General features: G+C 39.9%; 1 protein-coding gene across 1 annotated transcript in view; it reads left to right on the top strand.

Moving 5' to 3' along the window:
• Positions 1-447: 447 nt before the first annotated feature.
• Grxcr1 (glutaredoxin and cysteine rich domain containing 1) overlaps positions 448-25,951 on the top strand; it is a 108,532-nt gene continuing 83,028 nt past the window's right edge. The window contains exon 1 of the mRNA XM_041671652.1: positions 448-849. Within this exon, the coding sequence (XP_041527586.1) occupies positions 448-849 (402 nt within the window). The remainder of the gene's footprint in view (positions 850-25,951) is intronic.

Genomic DNA, 25,951 nt, shown 5'->3' with positions numbered 1-25,951 from the left:
GCACTTAGGGATGAGGGGGGCACCTGTGTCCCACACATTTGATTCTACGTTTTATTTCAGACCTCCATTCTAGACAGTAACCTGTAGTTTCTGCTAAGATCATTTCGACACCCATCATTTGCTTTGACCTTCAAGCCCCTTACGTCCTTGTGGCATGCTTCCTGTCTGTCTCATCTCAGGCCACTTTCTTGCACTTGTTCTGTCAGAGCCCACCCTGCATGTTTAATATTTAAGGTCTGGGATCGTTTTGCAGGTTTTAGTTTAATGGTAACCATAGCACACATGCACATGCATTATTGATAGCCAAGGCACACCACACGTCCTTGGGCATCCTCTTTTCTTTCACTCTTTGTGCCACGGGAGGGCTGCCGTCTTTGGAAGTCAGCTCTGCTGTTGCTGTGGCCAAGGGAGGAACTGACAGCAGATCCAGAATGGTGTAAACTGTGCATGTGGGTGGACGAGACCATGCTAAAAAGAGAGACAAAGGCAGAAAGTGACAGGCCGCGGAAAGTCCGGTTTCGGATTGCCTCGTCTCATAGCGGCAGAGTACTGAAAGAAGTCTATGAAGATGGACAACCCCCGGGCTCTCTGGATTCTGAATGTGCCAGTGTCTGTGGACTAGATGGACTCAGAGACTCTGAGGGACAGCAAAACGGCCACATTGGACCAGAAGATAGTGAACATGAGAAAGATCAGGATGACTTGCTGGTATTAGCCAGGACAGCCAGTGAGAAGACGTTTGGAACGAGACGAGTCAACATTTTAAGCAAAAATGGTACAGTGAGAGGCGTCAAATACAAAGTGAGTGCTGGCCAAGCTCTGTTTAACAATTTGACCAAAGTGTTACAGGTAAGTCATTGCACTTTTCCGCTCTGAGCTTTGTTCCTCACTCACACTCTCCACCTCTCTCCGTTCTCCAGGATAGCATCTCACTCCTCCAACTTCATGGGGCTCTCTCCATCTAAGACCCTGTGTGCACAGATGCCCACGGCTCATTGTTCTTGGCAAACTACATCGGCCTTCTCATAACCAAATTTCTGACCTGTACGTCATCTCCTCTGATTGTGAAAACTAGCACAGAATCCATTCCTTAACAAAGAAAGAAGATGGCAAACTAGAGTGCTTAAAGCATTTCTTCAATGCCTAGAAGTTAATTCCTTTCTGGCCTATCCTTAAATCAGCATCCTTTGCGGCTTACATTGATAACTACACCAGAAAAGCAGAATGCTCTCGCGTTTGGTGTAATGTGTTCAGTAGTGCAGTTATAAAGACCAATGGGTCTTCCTCCCATTTTCAAGGATGGTGTACTCTTTTTGAAGTCCATTTCTCCTTAATTTGCTTTCAATGGCTTTAGAGCAGTACTTGAAAAAGCTTTAAAAATACAGAGATTTAGACTTCATAGGAAATAAGCTTAAGAAGTGCTAGGTTCTGCACCCGAACATAGGTATGTGTTATTTAGATCTGATGCCTTTGACAATGATCTAATGCTCAGGAAAACGTTTCCAATTTCCTGGAAGTGTTAGTAGGATTATCTTTCTGAGGTTGTTTAAAATATCAACCCAGGAATAGTGTTCATAATCACTGTGATTACAGCGGCAACTCACCTCTTTCACTGCAATTGCATTTTCTATTATTTTTGATCCCTAAGCAAAATGACCTCTTGTAATAAACTATTCCATGCTTCTATATTCTATAAAGAAACAGGGATGATAGAGAGAAAGAGTTTCAAACCAAATGTCACTGCAATATATTTTATTTCAAAGGAAGTTTGTGCAAAGATCAAATCATGAGAATCTAAAGAAGCAAATTTAGATCTTACCCAAAGAAAAAAGAGCAGCAAAGAGTGGTGGTTTTTTACATATGTAGAACGCATTCATGAATGATTTAGTGGGTTAAGGATGAGAGTCAAAATCAGAGACTGATAATTATGCTTCATGAGATAGGGAATGGTCTCACAGAAATTTGTAGAGATGTGACTTCTGGGTTAAAGAAAACCTTACAGGAATGAGTTTGCCTCGTTATAAACACTTTTACTGTCAGGCTCGAGACCAAGCTTCTATATGGCAATACGCTCTACATGTGTACATTCCCGGTGGTTAATCAGTTTCTTATTATTTGAATTGCTTTATGGCTGAAGGTTTTATCACAAAACTGTTATTTTAGTTTTATTACTTTGACTTGTACTTGTTTACCAACCTCTCAAAAATACTGACACTTAAGAATAAACGCCACAAACTCCAAAACCTACAAGGGAAACTCTAGCTTTCTTCTTCTGTTTTCACCCAATAGTGCTACAAATGTACAATCGAGCATCAAAGGAAACTTCCAAGTCAAAACTCTGCCACTTAAATAATTACTTGCATAGTTTTCTTTGCATGACTTGGTAAACAATTTTGTGAGCACAAATTCAGTACAACTTTTTTTGATGATCTCGTCTACTCCAAGTGTTGAAACAATCAGCATTTGCAATCACAAAGTTTTGACATTATCTTTAGTTTCATCATAATTACCATTACTATAAAATGAATGCTATTTGATCTCTCCAGGGAGAAGCATAGGTTAAAGGGTCTGTGACTTTGGACCAAGGCTGTCATTTTCCCTACTGTAAGAACAGTAGCTCTATGCAATAGGAGCAAAAAAGACATTTGGGGCATTATATAGAGAACAGATTTGAGTCCGTGCTACTTCATAAAGAATGTGCACATCATAAATGGTACCCTATGTCTTGCCTGGGATGCCCGAGATGAGTAGGTTTCCATAGGTATCACTTCTTGGATCTGCCCTTTTCCATAACTTTAGCAAACTGTGCAACAAACTTACCTGAATGTCACCATAACTTAGTGATTTAGTTCAGGGAGGAAGGAAAAAGTGAACAACCAGTTTCTCGGACATCTGGTTCAGGTTTTGATATAAAGCTCCTCTCAATGAACAAGGAACCATGATTGAAGAAACAGTTAGACCTTTCTTCCTGTTTCAGGTTATAAAATCTTAAAGCACTCAGTTTGAAACTTGAGGGGAAGTGCTAAATAAAGATAAAGGCATCCAGTGTGCACGTGAGATGCTTGGCTTCCTCTCTGTTATTTCCTTGCTTAGTTACTGCTTTGTCAAAAACTATTGGCTCCACTTCCAAAAATTTCAACTATACAGAGACGAGTTGATTAAATGATTCTTTCAATCATTTTTACTTCTTGGTGGTACTTATTTAGACTCTCAAGTGGATAGCTAGCTGAACTAGTTTCTATTCTGTCTCTTAGTTTACACCACAGAAACCAGACAATGGATGCACAGTATTATTGGGGTGATGGTTGTAGTGACAAGAAGTGAGGAGACTGTGGTCAGTCACCTGGTGGCCCACTGGGCTTGGAAGAGAAGTGGAGCTCAGATACATTAGTCAGGGATCTCCAGTTGGTCTGGATTATAAGTCTTCAAAGGCAGAGGCTGGTTTTTGTTTCACCGCTGCCACAGGTATCCAGAAGGCAATGCTGAAGAGAGGCGAGTCCGGACATCTGAAAGCCTCAAATCTAGTTTGAGCATGGAAATGTGTATTGATTAGAATCTCTTAAGCAAAAACTTGGAATTTGCTTCTGTTAGAAGCTTTTTAGTTTATTCTCACACACATCAAGGTGTGAAGATAACTCAACAGCTGTGCAGATGGCGAATTTACCTGGGTAGTGTAAAATAGGAGTCCTTCCCATTGCCTACCCTGTCAATATTTAATGGGGAAAAATGAAGGAGACTTGCATCGAGGTGAGATTCTGATCAGGTTGGGTTACTGGGAAGATCTCCTGGAGTTGAAGAGGAGCCATGTTTCCTATCAAAGCTAAGCTCATCAATTGGTCAATTGAGACAGGCCCACAGGTGTTACCAATGCTGTCTAAGGTGGATGACCTCTGTAGCACTAGCAAGTCTACTCTAAGGGTATTTTTCTACCTACTAATATGAATCAAATCCAGATTACTGGAATAATTTACAATACCTACAGTACTTATTTTTCCTCTTTTCCTTCACCCTCAGTGCTAGTCAGTAATCACATGCAAAGCAAATTATAAGGGTTCTGGGTGGCTCACAGCTCTTATGGTCCAGTTGGCAGGATGAAATTGAGGTACTCTTTGTTCTTAGCAGCAACATTAAATAAAGTGTCTTAGTGTGGACTGGTGATGCAGATAATCAATGTTGTTTAGTCTTGCCAATATATTGTCATGAATCTATAGTTTAGATGGTTTTCATTCCTTGACCTTCTCCTCAAACTATGTTAGGATATTCTTGTAGAATATACCTTTTTAGTTTCCATAATTTTAACAACTTCTTGTTCAAATGTAAAATTATCAAAGAAAAATGAATCCAAAGAAGGACCTTGAATACATAGATTATGTTTGTATGCATACATGCATATCTCTTGTTATGGTAGTTGCACCTAGGATTGATTTAATGTGTTAAGACAAAAAAGTGATATGTTGGCATAGTAATTTGCATCATGCACAGAACTTTCTTGTGTATTATTTTTTACCTAAAACTCTAATGAAAGAAGCAAAGAGACTTTTGTTATGTCCCTGGTGATAATTAGAAAAATTCATTCTTACTTTTTCATAACTTTTGACAATTATTCTTACAATACATGCAATCCATACTCTTTGATAATGTTTTTAGTGTTATAGATAAAGTATCTGGTTCAAAGCTAATAATACATGAATTCTAACATTTCTTCTTTTAAAAGTATATCAAATACAAAAATGTCCAAATTTACCTTTTAAAATTTAATAATGATGAACATAAATATTTATAAGACTAAATATATCATGTTATGATATCATCTAATCTTTTAAAATTTCATCATTTGTGAGGTTTTAAATTTTACTATTGGTTTAATATTTGGTTTTCAGCTGGGGAGGTCTGAAGAAATAGACAGTATTTATTCAGCTTTAACAGTTTTTTAAAAAATTATCACAGACATCATTTCCAATTGATTAAGTAGTCATGAGATTGCAATCTGACTCTCTTGGTTGGACAGTGGTGGTGTACACCTTTAATCCCAGCACTTGGGAGAGGCAGGAGAATCTCTGTGAGTTCAAGGCCAGCTTGGTTTATGTGAACTAGTTCCATGACCGGCTCCAAAGCTACAGAGAAACCCTCTCTTGAGAAACAAACAAGCAAGTAAGCAAACAAACAAACAAACAAACAAAGCCTGACTCTCAGACTTGTCCACTGAGTCAGGATGGATGATAGTGATAGAAGTTGCTGGAAGACTTTTATCTATCTTTGGTTCATAGAGTATAGGTCTGGTAATATTCTATTGTTCCCTGGAATACTCTTCATGAGTTGTGACCTTGCTCTCTTACTTGAAGAATTCTGTAAGGCAACAACAAGCATTCTGAGGGCTGAATAAGTAATGCCTCAACACCAGACAGTATTCCTATTATATATGTGTACTAACATATTAATTTCTCACAGGAATCTTAGTATTGGTATTAACAAATTAGTTATTGTGAAGCTCTTTTTCTATATGAGAAAAAATTAATTTGTAGAATTTAAAAGTCATTTGTCTATAAAAAATGCTAGAGACAACTTGCATGGATGTATTGCCTTCTTAGTTATCAGGAATTAGGCATGAACCTTAAGGATATCTGATATGATCTCGAATATTGTAGACAACTACTCTAGGCACACTATTTTATTTTACTTTTATTTTTTTAAAGAAAGCAAACTATCTTTTTCATTTTATTCATATATTTTTTTCATTATACATACTAATCGAATTTTCGCTTCCTCTCCTCCTCCCATTCCCTCCACTTACCCCCCACCACATCCCCCCCATCCATCCACAGGGAAGGTAAGGCACATTGCCTTGGGGAAGGTCCATGGCCTATATCTAGGCTGAGCAAGGTATCCATCCAAAGAGAATAGGTTCCCAAAAAGTCAGTATAAACAGTAGGGATAAATCCTGGTGCCACCGCCAATGGCCTCTCCGGTGTGCCCCAGCCATGCAACTGTCAACCACATTCATAGGGACTAGTTTGGCCCTATGCTTGTTCCTTCCCAGTCTGGCTGGTGTTGGTAAGCTGCATTAGCTCAGGTAGACTGTTTCGGTGGGTATACCCATCATGGTCTTGATCTCTTTGCTCATATTCTCATTCCTCCCACTTTTCAACTCGGCTTTGGGAGCTCAGTCCAGTGCTCTGATGCAGGTCCCTGCCTCTGTTTTCATCAGTTGCTGGATGAAGGTTCTATGGTGATATTTAAGATATCCATCAGTCTGACTACAGGGAAAAGCCAGTTGGGGCCCTCTCTCCTCTATTGCTTAGGGTCTTAGCTGGTGTCATCCTTGTGGACTAAGCACTGTGAACTAAGCACTGTGGAATAAGTGCTGTTTTATGGATGATGGTCCAAAACAGGTTCTGAAAGAATTTATCTGAAGTTGGCTTTACTTCCCATTCTCAAATGATTTTCTGGTTTTTCTGTTATTATTGTTGTTGGGATAATATTTTCTGCTACTCATTCTTAATTTCTTGAATGTTTTTCCCTTTGATTTTCTGTTGGCATGTCATCATTCATTATTCCATCATTCCATTTGGTCTTTTTTCTTGCTTTCTCTTGTGTTTTTTTTCCTTGTTCTTTCCAATTTAGCTCCTCCTTATAGACTTAGGACTGAGGTTAATCTGTGTAACCTAGGACTTGTAATTCTCATTCTACAAGTCTTCAGAAAATTAGCACTTTTCCAATTTCTGTGAATTTTATTGACATTGTTATTTCCATCAGTATTGCCTACTCTCCTTACCTTGTGAGACTCTTCTATTGTTATGATATTTGAACTTGTGTAACTTTGGTTTTGGTTACATGACCTCAGCCTCAGGAATCTGTCTGAGGTCATACTCCAGAACAATATGCTGAGCAAGCACACACTCTCAGCAAGATGACTTGTAACCATCAATAAGCTCTTACAAATAATATACAGTAACCACGTAATTAAGGAAACTAGCCCATGATTTCTCAAATTATATTTTTGTAATAATCTTATTGAAACATAAATCATATGTAACTTTATTCACCCATTCAAAATGCACCACCAGATGCTTTTACTGAGTTAACTAAACTGTACTTTCATTATTTATAAGCTATTTAAGAATGTTTTCATTATCTAAACAGAAAATCTGTAAGCACTTGTCTTCATTTCTCTTGTCTCCCTCCTGCATTTCCTTTCTTCACTATTTTTCCTGGCTATAAGAAATTGCTTGTCTATTTCCTAGTTATCTGCCTAATGTTTCCATTTAAACACAATATTCCTACATAACTGTAGTCATACATCCATTGGCAAACAGCTCCATAGTCCTCAATTCTTGCTAGTCCCTCAAATGTCTGATAACCACTCTTCTACTCTCTGGAAGGTCAACATTTCGTATCTCATATATGAGATCATGTGGCATTTATATGCCTGTTTAGATTAATTTTAGGTAACCTGAAAGGCTATCAGTATTGTTGCAAATTTCCACTTTTTATGGTGTAATAATATTCTATTATCAATATATCACCTTTTCATATTCATTTCTTCACTAATGGTGACTTAGGTGGGTTATATGTTTTAGCTGTTGTGATTAGTACTGTAATAAACAAGGTGTGTAGATAACACTTTATCTGGGGTATGTTTTATGTGCATGCAATCAAAGGTGTGTATTTTATAGATATCGAATGGAATGTTCTATAAATATCTATAAGGTCTGTTTTGTCTAGAGTATAGTTTAAATATGTGTCCCTGATAATTTTGTGTCTGGACTATCTGTATCTGTCCACCACAGATGAAATGTTGAAGTCTTCTCTTGTCATTTAATATGGTCTAACTCTTTCTTCACACCCATTAGCACTTGCTTTATGTTCCAGGTCTCATGTTTTGGGTATATTTTGACTGGGGTTTCTGTCCCACCCAGTTATATAGCCATTTAATCCCAAAGAAACACACAGAGGACTACATTAATTATAAATTGCTTGGCCTATTAGCTCAGGCTTCTTATTAGCTCTTATAACTTATATTAGTCCATAATGCTTGTCTGTGTTAGCCACGTGGCTTGGTACCTTTTTTTTTTAGTGATGTGTCAGTTACATCTTGCTTCCTCTCTGTCTGGGTGACAGCTGCAGACTGAAACGTTCCTCTTCCCATAAATTTCGCCTTTACTTCCTGCCTGGCTATTGGTCAATCAGCATTTTATTAAAAACAATACAAGTGACAGGATAAAAGACCATTGTCCCACAGCAGGTATATACATAGTTATAACTGTTATCTGGTTAAACTGACCTCTGCATTTTTCTGCAGTTACCTTTGTGGTATCTTTGTTACAGTTTTTGTTGGTCAAGTTTACTTTGTCTGATGAAATGTTGTCCATTGGTCTCCATTTGCATGGAATATTTTTCTCCGTTCTTTTACTTTCAGATGACATAATTCTTTACAGGAAAAGTATGTTTCATTTACATTCCAGATGGTTGAGTTTTGGTTTTTGTTTTTTAATCCAGGCACCTACTGTATATCTTTTAATTTCAGAATTTAGTTCATTTATATCCAAAGTAATTATTGGTGGGCAAAAATATACCACTGTCATTTTGTTCATTTTTCTGAATTGGTTCATGCTTGCTTATGGTTAAACAATTTTTCTCCTCAAGTAGTATGTTTTTATCCATTCCTTTTCTGTTTTTAGTGTATTATTATAGGTTTTTACTTTGTGATTACTATGGGACTTACAAAAACATGTAGTTACAAGAGACATTTTAATCTGATAGCAACGTAACTGTGGTTATAAAAATACTCCACACTTTCATTTTACTGGTTCTCCCACATTAACTTTTTGATGCTATGCATTATATATGTCTTTATATTGTATATTCCTTAATGAATCGTTTTACTTATGATTTATTTCCTTTTATTTTTTGAGACAGGATTTCTCTGTGTATCTCTGCCTGTCCTGGAACTCACTCTGTAGACCAGGCTGGCCTCGAACTCAGAGACCTCTCTGGCTCTGCCTCCCTGAATGCTGGGATAAAGGTGTGAGCCACCAAGGCTGGCTGATTACTTTTTCTTTTTGGTGTATGTGTGTGCATATGGTATATGTGTGCACATGTGTATGTGCACTTGTGTATAACATGTGGAGGCTAAGGTATTCCCCTAGGTGCTGTCTGTCTTGTTTCTTTTGAGACAGAATCTCTCACTCAGACCAGCTATGCTGGCTGGACAATGAGGTCCAGAGACTCACCTGCCTTTGCCTCTCTAGGTAGAGGATTGAAAGTGGAAGTCACCATGGTTGACTTTTTGTATGGGTACTTGGGTTGAACATACATCTTTATGCTTGTGTGACGCTCCTTTTCTTTAATAAGTTTGCTTTTTAAATTTCATATTAGTATACAAGATTAGGGGAGTCTAGGGTTGATTCAGTGTTTCCATTTATCACTCTCCCTAGCATTCCTTAGAAGACAAGCTCAGCAGCGAGCTCTTTTAGTTTTGAGTCTGAGAGTCTTTGTTCCTCATTGATGTCTGAATGGCACCTTTTCTGACTGTAGTGTTCTTGGTTGGCAGGGATCCATTCAGTACTTTAAGTGAGGAATGCTACCCCTCTGTGCCCTGTAATGTTTCTGCCGAGATATTTGGTACATAAGCAGTTCCTTCTATTGTTTTTATTGAGCTATATATTTTTTTCTCCACTCCCCGCACTTTCTCCTCCTTCCCCTTCTACTCTCTCCCATGATCCTCATGCTCACAATTTACTCAGGAGATCTTGTCTTTTTCAACATCTCATGTTGATTAGATCCATGTATGTCTCTCTTTGTTGTATAGGTTCTCTGAGATTATGAATTGTAGGCTGTTTTTTTTTTGCTTTATGTCTAAAAGCTACTTATGAATGAGTACACATTACATTTGTCTTTCTGGGTCTGGGTAACTGGTTTTCTAGATCCATCCATTTGCTGGCAAATTTCAAGATTTTTTTTTTTTTTTTTGCTGTGTAGTACTCTATTTTGTAAATGTACCACATCACATTTTCTTTTTTCATTCTTTGGTCAAGGGGCATTTAGGTTGTTTCCAGGATCTGGCTGTGACAAATAATGTTGCTATGGACATAGTTGAGCACATGTCCTTGTGGTACGATTGAGCATCCTTTGGGTATATTTCCAAAAGTGTATTGCTGGATCTTGAGGTAGGTTGTTTTCTAATTTTCTGAGAAATTGCCATACTTATTTCCAAAGTTTACATTTCCACCAGCAATGCAGTAGTGTTCCCTTTACTCCACATCTTCTCCAGCATAAGTTGTCATCAGTGTTTCTGATCTTATGTTGCTGTTTTCAGAATTCTCTCTTGGAGTCTGAACATTTATAGTTTTATTGGAATACATTTCTGGTGATTTTATTTTGATTAAACGTGACTGGTGTCCTTTGACTTTTTTGAACCCTGATATTTATATCTTTCTACAGGTTTGGAAACTTTCATGCTGTTGCTTCTATAAGTAAGCTTTCTATTCCTGTCTTTCAGCCCTTTTGAATGCTAAAATCTTGTAGTTTTGCTCTTTAGATGCTATGCTATAAATCATTTAAGCTTTCATTCCTTTTCATTCTTTTTTTCTTTTTCTCCTCTGATTGGAAAATTTCATTGTCTGGGTTGCCACCAGCCGGGCCATGCAGAATCCCAGGCTAGAATTAGTAAAGATCTATTGCCATCAAAGAATGCCAGCCAAGGTTCAAAGAGGCTACCGTCTCATCAAATGTACAGGCAGCAACTTAAGGATAACCGGATGATGAAAAACCAGAGAAACACAGCGTTGTTGAAAGACATCAAGAAACCTCTAGAAACAGACCAAGATGAAGAGGAAATCTACGAAATGACGGACAAACAATTCAGAATTGTCCTTTTACAAAAATTCAGGGAATTACAAGAAAATACAGACAAAAAACTAAGCGAAATTCGGGAAATAATTCATGAGCAACATGAGATGTTTGACAGAGAAATAAAAGTTAACCATTTCAAAATAAAAATTCTAGAGATGAAGAACAGAATAAGTGAATTGGCAAATTCAACAACAGGCTTTGACAGAAGACTCGATAAGGCTGAAGGAAGAATCAGTGATCTGGAAGACTGGACATACGATTCTAGACTTTAAGAAAGCATTGTCACCACAGAGCCAGACAGCCTCTTGTTGGTGGCTAGCTCATGCTGGCAGAATTTCTGATATATTTCAAAATGTGTACACCAGTAATATAAGAATTTAGTCTATAAAATTATATATTTATATAAATATGCCAATGCCTGAGTCATTATTACCTATAGGACATTTACAAAATTATGAACTAAATAAAATATCATACAGAAAATTTTAATTAAGAGAAGTTTATTTATGCGACAAGTACACTAATGGTTGAGGTCTCTTTCATACATTTTTTCCCAATAACCATTATTTTATCCATCTTCCGACAAATTATGCCTTATAACATTTTCTTGGGAGAAAAAAAATATCATCATTTTTTTCCATAACTTTGCTACAAATTCAATAAACAATAACAGTATTTGGTATTTTATCAATTTCTAGGCAACAAGTTGGGATTGTGAAAAAGTTAAGTTGATCTTTGATCTTTTCCTCTTTTATAAAATTTATGCTCTGTAACTTTTCTTTTTTCCTTCTTTCTTTTCTTCCTTTTTTGTTTTTTCAAGACAGGGTTTTTCTGTGCATCCCTGGCTGTTCTGGAACTCGATCTTTCTGTAGACAAGGCTGGCCTGAAACTCAAGAGATCCACCTTCCTCTGCCTCCTGAGTGCTGGGATTAAAGGCGTGCACCATTGCCACTCAGTATGTCTATAATCTTTCTTCAACGAAATCCTGTAGAAGCTTTATTAGATTACAAGGGTAATAGAAAAGTGAAAGCCAGTGTCTTTATTGTCCCAGATAGCTTTTAGGAAAAGAGAAGAGGCAATAAGAGAATCTGAGCATGTGGTAGGGCCTGAATGATGATCATCTTAGGTACAATGGTGGGAAGATCTAGATGGGCTGTGATCCCAGGGGGAAACTGATGGGTCTAGAGATTGAGAGATGTTACTTCATCAGTTAAAACTAAAGCATCATGGAAAGTCCCAGTACCAAGCCATGACACTGAACATCCATTCTTATTTCCATATTACTGAGAGGATGGAACCAGGTTCATATACCCTCATGGACATCTAGGGAGTGCTTTCCTTTGAAAGCTATCAGCATTGTGCTTGTATGGCATCTGGAAGAAGTGATTACCTCCCCTGTAATGAAGATTGTTGTGAATTCCATCCAACATGTTCCGATTCAACATGTTTGTTTGCATTGATCCAAGACTCACGACTTCCCCTGGATAGAGAGCTGTGACTTTGCGCTCAGATCAAACAAGCTGATTACATAAGAATTGAGGCATATAGCATCTATGCTTAATAAAGGGTAAATAATGATCGCTATTCACTCTAATATGCTAGCCTTCTATTGGTGCTAAAATGAGTGCTGTTAGTTTTGTGGCTTAAAATAATGCAGGCATATTACTTTATAGTGATGATTATCCAAAGCCTGTGTGTTACAATATTAAATCAAGGTTTTGACATAGCAATCTCTCTGAAGATCTAAGAATATTTTACTATTATTTTCCAGCTTCCACAGGATGTCCGCATTTCATTGCTCCTAGCCCTGGACAATTCCCACTTTTGCTTCCAATAGCATGTCTTCTCTGACTGTTCTTCTTTACCCTGTTTAAGCATTTATGATTTCTCTGGGCTCACTGAAACAGTCTAAGACAGCATACCATTATTATTCGGATCTGGAATAATTCCTCAAAACTCATATGTTAAAGACTTGGTACCCAGCGGGTGGTGGAAACTGGAAGTGGTAGAAAAAGGAGGACCTGGAAGCATGAAGAAGTAGATTGCCGGGGAATGCTTTATGGCTTTATTTTTCACCCTGACACCTCCACGCTCTTTCCTTCTATTTCCCTTTCATTACAAGGTGAGTTACTTTGTTCTGCAGCACTCTCTCTCACAGGATGTTTCATTTCGCTGTTGGCCAAGAAGCAACAAAGCCAACTGACAATGGATTGAAACCTCTGAAAACAGGAGGCAAATTAAACTTTTCCTTCTGAAGTTGTCTTTCCCATGGTGTGTGTGTTTTTTTTTTTTTTTTTTTTTTTTTGTCTCAGCATCAGAAAGCTTGCCTACAGATACACTAGGACTGATAAGTGGAGTCGTTACTGTGACTGTACTCAGTGATATGGTTCAGAAGGATGGGAGTTGCTTTCCAGAAAGAACTTGGAAAGGATTGGAAATGTGCATGGGAGAGGCCCAAGAGTGTTGTGAGTGAAACTTAATGGGAGACCATGGTGAGCTCAGAAGACCAGAGTGCTGATGAGAATGCAGATCGTGAAGATCATGCTCATGAAGGTTCAGATGGGAACAAAGACTCTATTAGGAACTGGACTAGAATACTTATGGTACGTTGTAAAATAACGTTCTATATTTAGGCCAGGCCCAGAGACTTTATGTCTAGCCTTAATCTGGAGGAGAAAATGTTAGTACATTCAAGTAATGTCAAACTCGTGGTTGGCTGTATAGAACCTAATTTACAGTGAGAATAAAGATGAAAGAGCAGAGTAAAAATATGTGAAATACTAAAAGTTTGCCAAGAGAAATACATAGAACTTGGGGTTGAGGATGGTGGGGTTGCTGATAGCTTAGTGTCATTAGGAAGAAATAAAATACTTGGAGGAATAGGTCAATAGGGGCTTGACGTTTGTACATTTTATTCCTATCCATCCTTGTCTTTCCCTTCATTGTCCCGTCACCATGAGGAAAGTCATTTCACACTGCCACTTACTCCTTCCTTTGATGTTGTTTTTAACAGGAATTGAGAAGCAACTAACACAAGTAACGCTGACAGAAACCCCAGAAACCACAAGGCAAAATAAAATCCTTTCTCCCCTAAGTTGTTTCTCTCTTATATTTTGTTGTAACAGTTAAGAGTTACTACACCAACATGTGTGGATCCGTATTGTCTACAAAATCTTTTGTTATGTAAAAGAATATTCTTACAGGCCACTAGGATTATGATATGGGCATTTTGTCACTTATTATTCTGCCTATTCTTTCTGATATTAGGCAATTTTGTCAGAGTATATTAAGGTTGTGTAATAGACTAAAGTCTTGTCCCATGCTGTTTTGTTTCTATATAGAAGTATTATATTACCATATATGTGTCATGGCTACTTAAGAGCAGAATGCAATCCTAACCTTTTAATACAGGTGTTGACTGATAAGACAGTAACAGATAAAGCACACTTGGAGGCTCAAAGTAAATATGCATGCTTGATCACACTCATACTTTCTACATTGTTTCCACTATTATAAGAAGGACATGTTTGGAAAACCCAGTTGTCCCAGAAGCAGGAGAGAGAGACAATGAAGACCTTGGTCACCTAGTAATCTTCAGACTTGTGAGTTAAGTTAATGGTATTTGACAATGAAGAGAAAAATGTGGAAGGAAGAGGGAGACAGAGGATGTAGCAGTAGCTCTGACAAAGTCCGCATCAGGACTTTCCACAGTACCTCTTACTGAGTTCTCTAAAAATGATCTTTAAGAACAATGCTTATACATTACTCTTGCCATGGCAGAAATTTTACTTAGTATAAGACTCACTAGTCCTCGAAGGCTTATGTATCACTGCTATTACTATGCTAAATGTCATGTGTTGAAAATACTGTTTTTCCATGTGGTAGTGTTGAAAGATGGGCCAGCTCTATTAAGAGGTGTTTGAGTCCTCATGAATGGATAAATTCTTTTATCATAGAAATTGCTTAACTATCACAGTAATTTGCCTTCATTTCTTCATATATATATATATATATATATATATATATATATATATATATATGTAGTCTTTGCTTCCAACTTTCACCGCGTTATGAAGCACCACAAGGTCTTGACAGATATGACTACATAATCTTGAACTTCCAAGAAGCATGAGCCTAAGAATAAACTTCTTCTTTTTTTCTTTTTTTTGTAAATTACTCAGTTTCAGTAGTAAGAGAATAAGAGAGGAAATTGGTCCTGAGAAAGTCAGCTGTTTCTATATAAATATCTGAGATTTTTCAGGTTGCCTCTCCCAGCATTCCCCCCGCCCCCACAGCCTAGTGCCTTTGGAGGGTAGAGTGATTTTCAGAGAACCTTCTATAGACTTCTCCATACAGTTCACCTCAGGACTCTACTCCCTTCTGCCTGGTGCAGCATTCCACAGCCCTAACCATAGCACAGGCATCCAGTGCATTGTGCCGCAGAGGCAGAATTATCACAGAGTAGGCACACAAGGGCCAGGTTGTGTGGAATTGTGGGTAGAGCTCTGTCACAGAGAAACCCAGACTAGATTCTCCACGTGGGAAAGCTACGGAACTGGTGTGCAAAGCCAGCCTGAGACATCTGAGTGGCTGACTGACTGCAGTAGAGTCACAGAAGTAGGGGCGCTCCACCTGCCTAGGAGGTATCACATGAAACAAGAGACTAATAATGTTCCAGTTCTGAGATGTAATGTTTGCCTTATTAATGTTTGAACTTTCTTGGGCTTGTTTCTACTTGTTGTTCTTTTTGGAGAAACTATTTTGTCATTTGGGAGTAGCTGACACTTAGAGACAGCTTCTGTGTTAGGGATGTGGGCTCGTTTCCACTTATCGCAGTGCTGGGGTCCATCAGGCTCAAACCTGGGCATGCTGCCAGAGTCTCTGTGAGCTCAACTGTGTGTCAGTTCTATGGTGTCCTGAAGACACTAACCCTGTAGCCATCCATCCCCACTGGCTCTTGCAATCTTTCTGTCTCCTCTTCTCATCTCTCTGAGCTCTGAGGGGAAGGTTAACCCCAACTATAACTATCATTGTCTGATGATCTCTCTATGTCTTTATCTCCTGGCTTTCCTCTTAATTATCATGAAAAGCCAGTATTTCCCGCCTCAGTTATAAGTTGATCTCCTCAAGGAGGATCTCTTATATAAATGACTTCTGAGGATAGAACAGTGACCCTCAAAGAATAGGTTTGATGACGGAAGCTAGTGAGAGCTGAATTAGACACAAGGACTGGGGTAAACTGGGTAATTGCCAGCACTGCCTGGATGAGCACTTTTGCATTTTCTCCTTTCCCTTGTTAGTCATTCAGGACATGGCAGTGACTGAAAGGGACATTCTTTGACTTGGTTTTTCTGTGTCAGATTTAAAGTCATGCTTAAATTCTATTTTTCGGAGTGGACTAGAATTTCTGTTCATTGTCTTTCAGGGATTTTCCTACTCAGTGATAAACAGCACAGTAAGGGTCCAGGAGATTGACAAAATAGTCCTGGCCCATGAGTCCCGACGCATTTATCTCCATCACTGTCCTTTGCCCTGTGATGTGTTCCTGGTGCCATAGGCAGCCCGTGAAGCTCTTCCACCACCTCTTTCCCATGGTGCCCATGGACTATTCTGACTCTTAAAACTCTCCAATTTCATTGCCTCCCTGTCCGTGGTTCTGCCAGTTATTGAGAAGCAGGAGGAGACTCAGGAACCAAAGGCCCATTTTCCCTTGTGAGAAAAAGAATAGAAAGATTACTCCCTAGTAATCTTAAATGATTAATGTGCTTACTTCTCCTACTTTAGTAAGTAACGGTGCTGTGTTCTGGAGGGAGATGGCCTCCTTTCAGATGCAGTCTGCTTTTAGCCGTGTATTCTGTAAAAATACACACACACACACACACACACACACACACACACACACATATCTCGGTTTCTTAGTTGACAAAGAGACAAAGAGAAGATTGTAGTAGTCACTGTTTTTCATGATATTAATAAGCTTTTTTTAAAAAAAGTATTTTACCCAATGTTTGGCTAATTGTAAGTGCTTTATAAATGCTTTTATTACTTATATAATTTGTCTCAAAAAATTATAGGCAAGGTGCTACTAAAGTGCTGAGAGCAGAAGAAATAGGGTTCCCCAGGGGAGCACATCAACTGCTTACTCAGCGTCAAATTATCAGCCCTGAATGCACAAATATACAAGTAGTAGTCAGATTGAGCAGAGTAGGGTGTATTTAGGATATATGGTGTGTGTGTGTGTGTGTGTGTGTGATGTGATGTGGAATTCTCTTCTGTATGCTGTGAATACCATTGGTTAATAAAGGACTGCTTTGAGCCTATAGCAGGGCATGGTGTATTTAGGAATATATATATGTATATATATATGTGTGTGTGCACATTTATATATATGGATATATGTATGTATGTAACAAAAATTAAAGGAAAAACAGGGCATGAATTTAAAAGAGAGAAAGGAGGGTATATGGCAGGGTATGGAGGGAAGAAAAGGAAAAAAGAAATTATGAAATTATATTATGTTCTCAAAAAAATTCATGTTTCTCCAATGTGTATTGCAAATACATTTTCCTGTCTTAAAAATTAAAATTGGTGTTATGGAGGTGGGAAAGAGCCCTGTTAAGCAATGATGGTGCAAAGATTAATAACACACACTTCCTATCCTAAGAGAATCTCAGTTTATTCTTATGAAAAATATCACACTTTGGTAACATATAACGTGAACTCAGGAGCTTCTAAGGGGACAGAGGTCGGGCATCTGACCCAGCTGTGTAAACCTTGGTGAGATGCTGTTGGCTCCAGACAGCATCGTTTAACCCAAGGCTGCATGGGCAGCAGCCTGCCCATGAACCCTCTCTTGCCAGAACTCACTTCTCTCTCAGCTGCTACCTCTAAATTTGGCTCAGCTTCTGCCTCAAGAACCTGCGTTCCTGAGGCCAGCTCCTCTTTCGGGCATCCTACCTTGGCTCTGGCCCTTGCCTTTGCTGTGGATGGCATAGTTTCCCTCCCTTGGCTACCTGGCGAAGCGGTCCCCAGCATAGCCAGCCACCCACATGCCTTGTGTCTTTGCTTCCCCTCCCCACACCTGTCACCCCAAAGCCTAGCCTGCACTTTCAGGGTGTAGGCAAATTCGATCTCTTCTGGGTTGGTTTCCCATGCTTTTTTTTTTTTTCTCGCCAATCCAGAATTCTTTTGTCTCTATGGAAGGTTTTCAGCTACAAGCCACAGAGGACACTACTAGACAGGTCTTAACACACAGAGTTTGGTATATGACAAGAATTTAGGAGCAGCAGCTGCCGAGTCTATCTGGTGGATTGATAATATGATAAAGACCCAGAATTTTTCTGAGGTTCCACTTGATACAGGGAAAAGTATTATCTCTCTCTTGGGGTTCCTAGCCTCATTACTAAAACAAATTAAGAATGAGTTCAAATGGAAGCTTAAGGACAGCTTTATTAGAATTTAAAAGAAAACCCCAGGGCAGGCAAGCTGTACACTTAAGCTGCTTCCTGGCAGAGGGAAATGAAGGAGAGGAAAAAATAAATCTATGCCATTTAAACTGGCTCACCTGGCAGACAAGACAGGACAGGGCACTGGGGGCTGGATTTCAGTAGTGGAGAGAAAGAGGAAGGATGCCCATAGGTTAGGGAAAATCCCAAGGTGTCAGAAAAGGCATGCTAAGAGAGAGAAACAGCAAAGGGCTAAATAATTCATCAAAGTGGACAGACTTTTGATGCTACACCAGTGTGGCTCAAAGCTGTAGCACTAGATGTGGGATTCTGGGGAGAAAATGTATACTCATTAGGACTAATTCCACACACCTCATTAGTGTGATGTCAGGTGAGCCCACCATCCAGGGGTGGTCTCTTAGTGTGACTGAAGCTGTCTAACTGGAATGTCAGATCTTAACCAGGGCAGAGATTCTAGACTCTTGACCAGAGGTTTTCCTCAATGGCCCTTTTTTGATGCTGGATCACACTCTGGTTTTTGGGGTATCTGTGGCACCCTCTTATAGATTTGAAAGCCAGGACAAGATAATAAGTAGAAGGGAAGAGGGGGCAAATAAGAATATTCTGTACAGATGTTACTGTTTTATTAGGAAAAGATAAGTCTAGAAGCATCCTAGGTATGCTGTCTTAGAGTTACTTCTCTGTTGCTTTACATGGCTATAAGAAGCAGCTAGGGATGAACTTGGCGCCGCCTTTGTTGAAATGGTAGACGGTAGCACAGGAAGATGGGCTTGGGATCAGCTGTTGATAAACAGGCAGGACTGCCTCTCCATTGTGCAAGTACTTTGACATACCTAGTTTTTATTTTGTCATTTATTTCATGTTAACTAATGCCACCATACCACCTGAATTATAAAAGTACTTTTATAGTGTTCTTATTTTATAGCCTCTATCTATCTATCTATCTATCTATCTATCTATCTATCTATCTTCTGTCTATGTATCTATCTCTGCCCACCTCCAGGTCCAAAGCTTTTTAATTGACATGTTTACATATGTAATACTATAATTGCAGTAACTTCAAATAACAGTAAAACTGGAAACAATTTTATATTAATGACTGTGAAGTGTTAGCATATTAGTCACCTATTGTATCTATGGTCATCTATACTATTCATATGATCCACTTATAGTTAGTCAGTTATATAATTTTTAAAAACACACATTTAGGTTAGGGACATACTTTTTGAGTATCCGAATCCAATCACCATGAATATCAAAGAAAATGGAGCAGTTGACTTGCCAAGGTTGGTTGGGAAAATCTCAGAAGGCTCCAGTTCTAGATGAAGAATTTCAAGTAATTAATGTCTGGTAGGAGGAGGAGAATAGGTCTTCCCCAGAGATGAACCTGCTGATGGGTTATACAATATCAAATGTTCAGATCTAAAAACATACATCTGGGCAACACTAAACTATTTGGTTTAAACTTGCAGGTTGCATTTGTATACTAATTTGTGTATGTGTGTGTATATAACAATAATAATTCAAGCAAAAGAGGCTATCAATTTGTGGGGGAGTGATGGGTGATGTGGGAGGATTTAGAGGGAGGAGAGAGGGGGAAATGACATAGATACAGCTCACATATATAAATTTAAAATTAGTTAAAATTAAGAAATTAAGAAAGGAAAAGGTGCACACTGCAGTTGACCTGGCCGGAGCAATCAAAAGGAGAAAACAGCTTTTGCACCACAATGCACATGGCTTTGTCTCTTTCTGATGCTTACCTACAGTAAATCAAAAATAAAACACACAACTGTGTTCCCTCTCACAGCTCCTTCCTCCCCCCTTGCCTCAGAAGCCAGTTCCTCAGGGGCTCTGCAGGCACTGGGCTGGAAGTCATTTACCATCTGAGAACAATGCTAGAAAGCTCTCTGCATGCAGAGCCAGGCAGACTCATTTTCAGAGAGACCAAGCAAACTGGCTTCAGCTGGTTTCCTTCTGCTACTCACAAACAAGCTTGGTTTTATTTTTGAATTACTTGAAAGCATGCTTCCACATTAGGAATAAGAGAAAAACCTTTTACTGAATGTCTGAATGTATTAGAAAGTACCTATTTTTTTTCATTTATTGAAAATAGATTTTTTTCCTCACACAATACATTCTGATTATGGTTTCCCCTCCCTCCACTCCTCCCAGTTCCTCCCCACCTCTCCTCCCATCTGCATCCACCCCTACTCTCATTAGAAAACAGTTTTCTAAGGGATGATAATAAATAATACAAAGCACATTGGAGTCGGACAAGACAAACATAAGGAAAAGAACCCAAGAGTAGGCACTGTTGTTAGGTCTCAAATCTGGGACAAATGGCTGAGGTGCCTATTTAACTTATCAAAGTGGACCTCCCATCATCCCTCAGTCCTACCTGTTCCAGGGTATGACTGGCATACCCTGCCCACATTCAACTTTCCCATTAAAATACTAAATTGAAGGCCATCATATATATGCAGAGGATCTGGTGCCCTCCCATGTAGGCCCTGTGATTATTACTTTAGTCTCTGTGAGTTCGTATGAGCTTTGCTCAGTTGATTTAGAGTGCCTTGTTCTCCTGGTGTCTTTCATCCCCTTTGGTTCTTAAACTCTTTTTCAAAATCCATCATTTTAAAATTTATTTTATATACCAACCACAGTTCCCTCTCCCTCTTCTTCTTCTACTCCCTCCCCCGCCTCCCCTCCACCCCCCTGCCTCCCCTCCACCCCTCTCTGTTTCCATTCAGATGGGAAACAACAAAGTATGACTCATCAAGCTGAGGCAGGACCAAGCTCTTCCTCCCTGCACCAAGGCGGAATAAAGCATCCTACCATAGGGAATAGGCTCCAAAGAGCCAGACCATGCCTCAGGGACAGCTCCTAATCCCACTGCCAGGGGCCCCACAAAAGATACACAGCTGTCACCCAGATGCAGAGAGCCCAGATGGGTCCCATGCTGGCTCCCCAGCTCTTGGTCCAGAGTCTGTGAGCTCCCACAAGCTCAGGTCAGCTGTCTCTGTGTGTTTCCCCGTCATGATCTTGATGACCCCCTTTCACTGGGAAGAGGAAATGGATGTCCTAAGTAAATTGGGGGGTGGAGGGAGTTGTCAGTTTGTGGAGAGCAATCTATAGTCTTGGCAACAAGTAACTATTATTATTTATTAATCATTATTAATTATTTGGATTTTTTTTTTCGAGACAGGGTTTTTCTCTATATAGCCTTGATCGTCCTAGAACTTACTCTGTATATCAGGCTGGCCCCAAACTTCTAGAGTTCTGCCTGCCTCTGCTTCCCAAGTGCTGGGATTAAAGGTGTGTGCTATCATCCCAGGAAGTATATTTTTAACCCTTAATTTACGTCATATAAGATGAAAAAAACACCTCAAATAATTAAAAGGACAACGAAAGCATCTCACCCCAAATGTTCCCATCTTCCCTTTGTTCTGCTACCTGGAATTCTTTCTGTTGCTTCCTTTATTTCTTTGTTCCAAAGATCTTCTTTGTCTTGAATTCTTAAGAAACAGATCTGGAGATAAGATGCTTTTGAAAAATGAATTATAAGGGACACTCTCAAGAGAAAAAAAAGGATGTACAGGAAGCAGCTAGTGCAGCCAGGAGGCTGAGCAAGGGGTGAGCAGGTACCAGCATCAGTCCACACCTTCTGTATGATATAGAATACAAACTCAACTTGCTGGAGGTCCAGGTTGCTGTTTCTTCTGACCTTGTCAGTTGTCCTTGGCTCCTAGCTCATGGCAGCTTAGTTGTGGGTTGGCCAGCTGGGAACACATTACCACTGCGCACCTCTTGTCTCATTTGCTTCCTGGTACTCTTTGTTCCAGTCTGGTTCAGCCTTGCCACAGTTGGCGGAATAGAGTATAGTTTCTAAGATGCTGTTGTTCTTGGGGTGATAACCTGGATTTAGTGTGTCCTCTTACCATTCTCTTTATTTATGAGTCCACTGCACTGAGCTAGGACTTCTCCTCATCTTAATGGCGTCCATGGTTGAATGGCCTATCTTGTCAATGCCTGCAGTTTCTGAGCTCTTAACACTATACCCTCATCTTACTGTATTTCCTCGTTTTTATTTAAATCCCTCTGAGTTTCAAGGGAGGTAACCAAGCGTCAAATATATTTTTTCCTGCTCCTTAGTTGTACCTCTTTGTGACAGTCATGGCAAATTGCCTTTGCTGTTATGAAAACTCCTTTTTTAATTTTATTTATCTAAAAAGATTTTCTATTGTTGTTGTTGTTGTTGTTGTTATTGTTGGTGGTGGTGGTGGTGGTGTGTGTGTGTGTGTGTGAGAGAGAGAGAGAGACGTTTGTGTGTCCAAAATAGGACATCAAATCTCCTGAAACTGGAGTTACACATGTGGGTTCCACGAACTAAAACTGAGGTTCTCAGAAACAGTAGCAAGCATCTTTAATTGCTGAACCATCTCTACAGCTCCTTGCAACTTCTTGGTCTACCAGTTGAATCAATGTCATGGTGTGCGCTGGGTGATGGTGTGTGCTGGGTGACAGGATGCCCCCTGGAGTTTACAGTTTACTGAACCTCTATTTTGTTATCTGGAAGAAGAGTTTCCTTCTGGGCTCAAGCACTTAGACTGCTCTGCCATTGCAGGGCTGTAAAGCAGAATTCTTCAGGTGGGTGACTGGGAGTGATGGGGGAATGGGGCACCTTGCATCTTTCCTATGGTTCCTGACCCCATGAGTGCTATTGGCAACACAGCACTATGTGGTGGAGGCTGGTTAGATCTAAGTGTGAAGCTGAAGAACCATGCTTCTTTCCCCTGAATAGACCCTCCAAACAGACCCTGCAGCTTACTGTACTTTCTTCTAAAGCTATTTGGTTGCAAGTTGGGAGAGTGAGGTACACGTCAGGGCAATGTCCCTTCCTATACATATAGTTTGAATCTTTGAACCTTCTTGAGCCTGATCTTAGATGAACCCCTCTCATTTTGTGATGAATTTCTACTGTGCCTGCTTGACCTTGTGACTTTAAAGGTGTGCACGTACATGTGAGAGGTGCTGATGGGGAATTTTGATGGCTGGATATGGCAGATGTTCACATTTCCAGTGCTTAGGTCATGCCAGTAGCTTTTGCTAAAATGTTGTGAATGTTCTCTTGTTTACAATGTGGTCATGCTCCCGAGCCCTAGGGGTACTGCTATGACTTCCTTATTGAGATAGACCAGAGGAAGGCTCCAAATGGTGACCCTCCATACTACAGATAATTCGAGGATCATAAGATCTACTGGGCTGTGTGAACTAAGCTTCAGGGCTCCTTATGCCTCAGTTTGGAACTATCTAAACCCTTTTTGGATCTTACACCAGAACCAATAAGCTTCTGTGTCACTGCATAGAGGGTTCTGAAACCCTAAACACCGAAAACACCCCAAACACCCCACTATCTTCTGTGCTTCTTTGATAGAACTGGGAATCAAAAACTCGGATTATTGGTCCTTAGCTGTTACAGAATGGCTCCAGCATACCCATGCCACTAGACTCCCAAATGCTTCAGCAGGAGTTAAAAGTTGTTGGCTTTTTGTTGAGTTCTATGTTTGGTTTATTTCAGTCTCTACAAAATGTGTTTGCTTATCAAATCATCCAGAATTGAAGCATGATTATTTAAAACTCAGAGACAGAAATTGGGGTTCAACCTGAAGGTCAAAACTGCAAAACAGTCAGTCACTGGCTTTTACCTCTACCTCAGTCCAAAATGGTGATCTTGCCTCAAGGAATCTCAGAATGAGCCTAATCCTGAAAGCTGTCTCTTCCTGTCCTATAATCCTTTCTAGTTCTGGGATTAAAGGCATATGATGTAGGAGGGTCTTATATCTATCTGTTGCTTTCATTGGTTAATTAATAAAGAAAACTGCTTGACATGATAGGTCAGAACATAGGTAGGCGAGGAAGACAGAACAGAATTGTGGGAGGAAGAAAGTAGAGACAGGAAGATGCCATGAAGCTCCTGCCTGAGATGGACATAGGATAGAATCTTCCCTATAAGCCACGACCCCGTGGTGCTACACAGATGATTAGAAATGGGTTAATCAAGATGTGAGAATTAGCCAATAAGAGGCTAATGGACCAACTAATGGGCCAGGCAGTGTTTAAATGAATACAGTTTCTGTGTTATTATTTCTGGGGCTAAGCTAGCCATAAGGGAGCCGGGCAGGATGAAAAGCAGGCCTGCTCGCCTCATCACTACAGGCATGTATCACCACTGCCTGGTTTCTATGGTGAACTAGTGTGGTTATGGGATTAAAGATGTGTGTCATTGCTGCCTTCTCTGTAAGGCTGGCCAGAGTGGCTGTTTTACTTTCTGTTCCACAAGCAAGCTTTATTTATTAGAATACAAATGTAATGTTGCTACACAGAATCTTAGGGTTTTTTGCACTTCATTACAATGATGTTACTGCAGCTAAAGGACCAGTGTGAGTTCTGTGGCTTATGTTTTTGGCTGATCTTTCTCACATAGACTTTCTGAGTGAAATGCCACCCCGTCCCATCACCTGAGGAAGCATTTCTCTGTCTGGAGAGAGAGGTAGCTGAGAAGAGTTGGGGATGATGCAATAGCTTGGTTTTGGAACTAATGGAGAACAGAAACCAGTAGACGCCACACACTGTCAATGTAAAGTCACATCATCTAGAAACAAAAGGTGGGCACATGGGGATAGAGAGCTGATGAAGATTCAAGATACTTGGATCTCTAATAGACACACTGCACTGGAAAGCTGAGAGTGGTAGGTATGCCTTGGACAGAAGAGAAAAGGGGGAGAACTGGTCCTCTGGACACTCAGAAGTTAGTGGTTAGATCTGTGGAGTTTTCAGTTAGCCATTGCCCCAGTTTCACCCCACAGAAATCAGGAAGTGCTACAGATTGGGAATCTTCGTCTGAGGGAAACCATTTTCTATTGTCACAGCACCTTTTGTTTGCCTCAGTGTGGCCCCTGCATTTTTGTGATCTCCATCGAAAGAATTCTGAAGAGATACAGAGAGCAAAGAGTAGAAGATAGGTAAAGCAGGTGTCTTCAAGAGAATCGAGTGAGCTGTGGCCAAAGCAACCACGGCAGAGAACACTCTCAAGGGTGACAGTGGGCAATGCCTGAGGGGACCCCGTGACAACCTACATGTAGGAAGCCTTTACACTATTTATAAAGGCGTTAGAATACTCAGCTTACCTGAGGGACATTCTCCTGTTCAGGTGATTGATGGGCCTGTTGAGGTTGACTTTTAGAAGGGCCTACAGTGGCATATGGTTGCTCTACACCAAAGCTTCTTTATCTTCTGTTATCTTACAAGTTTCCTGGAACTGGGTTTAGGTGGCTATCCATTAAATGACCTTCTGTCCAGTCTAATCTGTCACAGCTGCTTTCAGGGCCAGAGACATGACTTAGGCTCCATTCCTCTGGCTAGTAATTAGAGATCTGCAGTTTCCAGTGCTGACTCTTACAGGCTGTTGGTTATAAGAGAGGAGGCCATTCTGTGTATCTTTCAAACCTCCCAATGTGTAGCTAACTGCCCAATGCTGCCAGAGCTCTGGAAGTGAGACTGCTAACAAGCTTGTCACAACAGGAAAAGGTGCGGAACAATAGTGTCTCTAGTCTACCCTCCCCAAACCAAAC

Source organism: Microtus oregoni, unplaced genomic scaffold, assembly GCF_018167655.1.
Source record: "Microtus oregoni isolate MIOR12 unplaced genomic scaffold, Mior012 000021F_ref0000039, whole genome shotgun sequence".
In the NCBI taxonomy this organism is placed as follows: Eukaryota; Metazoa; Chordata; class Mammalia; order Rodentia; family Cricetidae; genus Microtus; species Microtus oregoni.
Note: the sequence above shows the minus strand (reverse complement) of the source record. Positions and strands in the feature narration are given on the sequence as shown.